A 7,103-nucleotide genomic window follows, 5' to 3' on the forward strand; every position below is an offset into this window, starting at 1 on the left:
AATGTCAAACAAATTTCTATGCACCAACCAAATGCAAGATAGAAAAACGAATTGAACAATCCAAGTTCATTTCAGACTCCAAATTGGATCATATAGAAATTCTCCTCTTTCAAAGATCACATAGAACTATCTAGGTTCAGCGTCCTTTTCAAGACTCCAAATTGGATCATATATAGATATATGTGCTACAATCCAGTTGGCATAATGTACCATTGAAAGGTACCAGTGACATTCAGCATCTCCCAACTCACAAGACATCCAACAAATGAAAGCTAGCCTGCTACTACAACAATATATGTTGACCATCGAAACAACATTTTATTTTTATTTGAGTTCTGATTAAACAAAACATAAAAAAGCAACTAAAAGTAACCACTTTTACATGAGAAAATATATGTCAAAGCTGATGAAAACCTGCAGACACCCTTCCATATTTTCCAAACTCACCTTGGCCATGTCGGCAAGCAGAGAGCAGCGACACCTTGCAGTTGCCAGCCTTACCGCTTGGCCATGCCGCCAAATCGGGAGGCCATGCGCGGGAAGCTCAGAAATTAGTTGTGATCTTCTTTCACAAATTATTTGAGGGCTCATAGCATTTCACAGAAACAAAGTAATGAAATAAGCTCTAATATATTCTTTTAGGAATCTACATCTGGACCTATGCATATGTACATAATAGAGACCCCTTCCATTAGAAGGAAAAAAATTGTTGCGTTCTTGATGTTGCACTAAATCTTTTTTTTTAGAATTACACGGTAGAACATAGACACCTACAACACGCACACACACTCACACCCTATGAATACAGTACGCAAATTCTACCCCTATGAGCACCTTTGAAGGATTGAGCCGGCAGATCCGAGATTTACAAAGTCATCACAGACGTCTTGTTGTCGACGGGGACGTTGTCTACCACTGAAAGCATAGCGCCATTAAATTCTGAAATAAATCTAGAAAAATATAAGCAACTGTGCCAAGTCGAGGACTTGAACCATGATCAGTTCGCGATGTTGTACTGAATCTGTTGCAACTGCAACAAGGTCCTCAATTCTTTACAGGCCATCGATTATGCAACTGTGCGATGGTTCTTATATGGTCAGATAATTAAATCACCATTATTTCGTATTAATCATTGGCATACCTCTTGATGATTCTGAAGTTAGTTAATCCAATTATGAGTTTATCCAAACAGTGCCTAAGAGCTCGTGTTTCGCGTGGGCATCGTTTGGTTCTGATCGATCTTTGAGTAGGCCGACACTGATCTGATGGATGATGATGACCCCCATATGCATGCGAGTTGGCGACGGTACGGTGGACCTGAGACCATATAATATCTAGTACGTATATTATTTCCGAGCAACACATTATTATGAATTACGACTCCAATCACTGATTAATATTGTGAAAGTTTTCTTATACGCATGCATGGATCATGCAACTCCGAACTTTAAACCTAGAAACGAAATGGGACCGGTCAATCGAGTTAGGAAATCGCCAAGTCACTCATTTCATGGAGATGGTCAGTCGTCTCTTTCTACACCTGGTAGGTGAGCAGATATATTGTATATACTGAATCACGTGTATTTCATGTAGTACATGCGGTGGATTAGAGTGGAACTTAAACTAAATTTCTCACTCTAATCCATCCCAACACATGCGGATTATAAGCTCGGACAACATCCCAAACAGGCCTTAGCTAGATGGGTAAAAGTCTACTCACGTGTATGTCATGTACACCTCTATATTCTTTTCTTAGGCGAAATAGATAGAATCTCAGACTGGAAGTGTCTTTCCGTGATTTGCTTGCATGCATCAAGGATCACTCGATTTCCTCTGCATGCATGCATCACGATTGGCTACGCTGATTAAACATGGGTCGTCCCCTTTAGATAAATTGTAGTAACTTTTTTTAATGAAGCAATACTACTATATATATATATCTTTGATAAGACAACATCTTGAGAAGTGGGGAGGCTAGTGCAAACCAAAGATGACTATGACATTAATTTCTAGTCTTTGAGATTCATTTTATAGTAAATAGTAATTGTAAATTAAGCTTAAATATTAATATCATCTTGATGTTAGCACCGCTACCTCATCCTAGATCTCACTTCATACTCGTAATTGATCTTGGACAACAGTTTGTAGGTTTACTAGCAGAGTAGTCAGCACAGAAAGGTAAACCACCAAAGGGTAAATCCCGAACTAGATGCACAGCTTGCTTGGTAAGAGAGATCACCTTCCCATCAATTACAATACCACCAGATTTGTAATGCACCATATGTGCAACCCATTTCACAAATTTATTAGGCACAAAGCACTTGTCAAACAATAAAAGAGAACCTGGTAAAGACAACTTTAGCTCTAATAAAGAAAATAAAAAAAGTAGAGTTAGATACATTATGACTTAAGAACATTAATAACCTCAACTTCTTCATTTTTGAGTACTGAAAAGCATAAATGAACAACTAAAAAATCCAACAAAGATTGAAAACCACAAGATTAAATTAAATTCAGAAAAACATACATCTCGGAATGGTTGCCATCAGACAAAGAATTCTGAAAATAGAATAAATAAAAAACATAAAAACGGAGCAGCAATAATAGAAAATGAATTAGCAGAAATTAACAAAAGATAGAATTAGAAAAAAAAATAAGACAAAAAGAAATTAAATAGAGAGTGAAACATAAAAACTTACATTAGATCCATCAAGGCCATGAGAAGTTGAATCATTAAAATGTTTAGGGCCAGCATCATCATTAGAAACAGAAATAATACCGGAATCTAAGAATGAAGAGTCCCTCATCTACAAAATAAGATAATAACAATAAATAAATATATAGATAAGTTATAAGCAATGTAGAAAACAAATTACATAAGACTCATACAAAGTTTGCAACAATCTAGGTCCTCCGTCTCCCCCACATGGAGGAGTGGAGCGAGCCACCATCACCCATAGAAGACCGGCCATCCCCGGATCTGCTGTATTGAGCCTTTAGGAGGTTTTGATGCAGAAGACGAACTGCTCCCAAAACACGTTGCTGCTGCCCTAGTGAAGGATTGCAACCTCCTTCTCCTCTCCTCTGGGTCCCTCAATTGGACAGCATACGGCGCAGTTTCCCTTCATCATCACGAGGCACGGGATGTAGACACTCCACCTCCGAGTGACCCATCACCCCACATGCAAAGCAATAGAATGGAAGTTTTTCATACTGTGCTTGAAACCATCTTCCATCCTACTCATACGGAGAAGCATCCCCGATGCAAGGGTTTATCAATCTCAATTGCCACTCGAGCGCGCAGGAATGCCCCGCTAGCCTTCCTATCCGAATCCACATTCATCTTTATAACTTGGCCGGTCAAACTCATGGCTATAACTTGGCCGGTCAAACTCATGGCATGACTTCCCCTCTGTTGATTCATCCATCCGAGGGGCAAGTCCAGAATCCACACCCAAATCTCCATCCAATCCAAGACAATCTCCGACGCACTAAGCTTCTCATCATATTGTTTTAGGATAATCGCATATCTCCCCACCATCCATGGAGTTCTAGCCAAAGCCCTGCCCATATCCACACTACTCCCAAATTCTACAATGAACAAGTTGTCTTCCTTCTCTCCGATGGCCCGAAACTTCAGACCAACAGGGTTACCTCAAGCCAGCTTCATAGTCGCGCGGACCGTATTCACATGGACTGCCATCGGGATAGAACCTTCCCTATGATCACCCATTCCACCAACGGTGGTTCTCCTTTTCCTTCGTCATCACTGAAGTCAACCATGGCTTCTTCCTCCTCGGTCAGGTTAAGCCTCAGCAAAATAAAGATCAGTCACATTATGGTTAGGGCTATCATCCACACGCCCCTTCCGTCCACCTCCTGCAGCCGCTGTATATGATCTGGTATAAAGGGGAAAACAAGATAGTTTTCTGCAACGGAGATCGAAGTAGATACAAAACGCATCTCGACGCTAAACCTAAGCAGCACTTATTAGACCCTAGTGGGGAAATAGGGTTTTGGAAAATATGTGGTCGTTGGCGCCAAGATCGGCTTACCGGCAATTCGCGGTGACCGCCGCTGACCGGGTGTCGGTAGGCGGGGCGTGGACGCCGTGATCGGGATGGCCACCGGCCGAGAAAATCTAGTTCCACCGACGAGGTGAACTAGATCAAGGTCGGGAACGAGATCGCCTTGGTGTCATCCGGGAAGGGGCTCCGTAAATTACGGTCCATCATTTTAAATTTGAAAAGAGTTAACACAAGAAAAGAATGATTACCCCTGACCAGATTTTTGTCAACTGCGCCCGAGGACTGGATCGGCCAACGATCAAATAGCTAGCAACTACTACTAGTATAGTATGGGTTGAGATGCCTCCCTCCCTTTAATTTGCATGCGCAGCTGTGGATGTCAGTTGAGGAAACTCGGGATGACATTGGACATTGATCAGCACAAAACCTAATTAACTAATGAACGGTGAACATGCATGCCGTAGATAATTGTATTCGTCCCATGGCATGCCGCACGCAGGAGAGCTTTTATTAGCTGGTCATCCATGTATGCCTTCCAAATTCTTGTGTGTAGAGACTAGAGAGTACATTGTTCTGCTGCCCTGCTGCTGCGCTCTCTTCCCCAGCCATGGCATCGAAACGAGCCAACGCCGGCGACGAGCACCAGAAGCTGTCGCCTTCTGGGCTCCCGGTCCGCGAGATCCCGGGAAGCTACGGCGTGCCCTTCTTCTCGCCGCTGCGCGACCGCCTGGACTACTTCTACTTCCAGGGCGCGGAGGAGTACTTCCGCTCTCGCATCGCCAAGCACGGCGGTGCCACCGTGTTGCGCGTCAACATGCCGCCGGGCCTGCTCCTCTCGGGCGACCCCCGCGTCGTCGCCGTCCTCGACGCGCGCAGCTTCCGCGTCCTCCTCGACGACTCCCGCGTCGACAAGGACGGCACGCTCGACGGCACCTACATGCCCTCACTCGCGCTCTTCGGCGGCCACCGCCCGCTCGCGTTCCTCGACGGCGCCGACCCGCGCCACGCCGCGCTCAAGCGCGTCGTGATCCGCCTCGCGGCCGCGCGGATGCACCACGTCGCGCCGGCGTTCGCCGCCGCCTTCACCGCCACGTTCGACGCCGTCGAAGCCGAACTCGCGGCGGCGGGCGCCGCCGCCTCGGGCGTGGAGTTCAACAAGCACAACATGCGGCACATGCTGGACTTCACCTGCGCCGCGCTGTTCGGCGGGAGGCCGCCGAGCAAGGCCATCGGCGACGGCGCCGCGGCGAAGGCGTACAAGTGGCTCGCCTTCCAGCTCCACCCGCTCGCGAGCAAGGCCATCAGGCCGTGGCTGCTGGAGGACCTCCTCCTCCACACCTTCCACCTCCCGCCCTTCCTGGTGCGCCGCGACTACGCCGACCTGACGGCCTACTTCGCCGACGTCGCGGCGGGCGTCCTCGACGACGCCGAGAAGAAGGCCGACCCGGGCGGCGCCGCCGTCCCGCGCGACGAGCTCCTCCACAACCTCATCTTCCTCGCCATCTTCAACGCCTACGGCGGGTACAAGATCTTCTTGCCGCACGTCGTCAAGTGGCTCGCGCGCTGCGGGCCGGAGCTGCACGCCAGGCTCGCCACCGAGGTCCGTGCCGTCGTCCCACCGCCGGGCACGACGATCACCCTGTCGGATGTGGAGAAGATGCCGCTGGTGAAGTCGTTCGTGTGGGAGACGCTGCGCATGAACCCACCGGTGGAGTTCCAGTACGGGCGCGCACGGCGGGACACGGTGGTGGAGAGCCACGACGCGGCGTACGAGGTGAAGAAGGGCGAGATGGTGTTCGGGTACCAGCCGCTGGCGACGCGCGACGAGCGCGTGTTCCAGCGCGGCCGCGAGTTCGTCCCCGACAGGTTCGCTGTATGTTCTGACGACGATGAGCGGCGGCGGATGCTGGAGCACGTGGTGTGGTCGAACGGGCCGGAGACCGGCGCGGCCGCGGAGGGGAACAAGCAGTGCCCCGGGAAAGACGCGGTGGTGGCGGTGGGGCGGCTGATGGTGGCGGAGCTGTTCCGTCGGTACGACACGTTTGTCGCCAGCGTCGAGGAGAGCCCCGTGGAGCCCGTGGTCACGTTCACTTCGCTGACGAGGGCGGCTTCCTCCGCCGTGGGCCATGGCAGCGTCGTCAAGCCCTGATCGATCATGCACAGTGCTGTGTGTGATACGTACTGCACGTAGTTCTGTCACGTGCTTTGCTTGCCAGTGAGGATGTCGACTTTGCTTTGCTTATGGTTTTCGTGGCATTAGATCAATGGTGGACCACGACAAAGGACTTGTTTGGCCGGGCTTCCGGTAGCTCCGGCTCCACCTGACACCCTACGTCGGACACTGTAGCAACACTCCGCTGCTTTTTCACTCCCCAACTTTCCCCTCTCACTGTAGTGCGGTTACTGTTCACGGAGCCAGTGAAGCTCTAATTCCTGGCTTCTCCGGCTCCGGTACTGACACGCTACAGTGCGTGAACAGTGTAAGAGCCGAAGCCTCTGGCAGCCGGGCCAAACTGGTTCAAAATGTTAGATGGGGCAATAAGAGGAGACCCTTCTAAATTATCTGTTGTAAAAGGTTACAAATTCAAAACATTTGCTACTGTGTGTAACTGTGTGTCATGCCTTCTGTGAGCTATAAGGGCATATGGTGGAATAATAATAGACTTCGCTTCATTAATTTAATTATAATTCTTCAATTTGCAGTTCCAGTTTGATTGGTTGTGACTTGTGATGTATGTATAAGCAGCCAGATCCTCCAATATGTATGGTAACTTCGATTGTCGGAGAACTCTCATCTAGACTTCGATTGTTGGAGAACAACGGAGTAATGGTTGTAGGTCAATCACGTTCCATGTGTTTGATCGGTTGTTTAGCTGAATTAATTTTGTCCAAAAAAACAAACAAGGTTGCATGTAGAGGCTGGAGATAATTCCCTTTTTTCCTTTTTTTTTCTTTTTTTTGAGCTACATTCCACAAGTCCCAAGTGTTCACATGAGTAGTGAGCATGTGAGTGGTTGTTCCCAAGTCCCAATCACACTTGCCCTCAACTATAGACTATAAATATAATTCGGGCAC

General features: G+C 48.1%; 1 protein-coding gene across 1 annotated transcript; it reads left to right on the forward strand.

Moving 5' to 3' along the window:
* Positions 1-4,553: 4,553 nt before the first annotated feature.
* Positions 4,554-6,673, forward strand: LOC136471388 (allene oxide synthase 3-like). The gene has a single exon (XM_066469112.1). It carries the CDS (start codon positions 4,636-4,638, stop codon positions 6,175-6,177), a length of 1,542 nt encoding a protein of 513 aa, XP_066325209.1. The 5' UTR covers positions 4,554-4,635; the 3' UTR covers positions 6,178-6,673.
* Positions 6,674-7,103: the final 430 nt, after the last annotated feature.

This window comes from Miscanthus floridulus, chromosome 8 (genome assembly GCF_019320115.1).
Source record: "Miscanthus floridulus cultivar M001 chromosome 8, ASM1932011v1, whole genome shotgun sequence".
NCBI lineage: Eukaryota > Viridiplantae > Streptophyta > Magnoliopsida > Poales > Poaceae > Miscanthus > Miscanthus floridulus.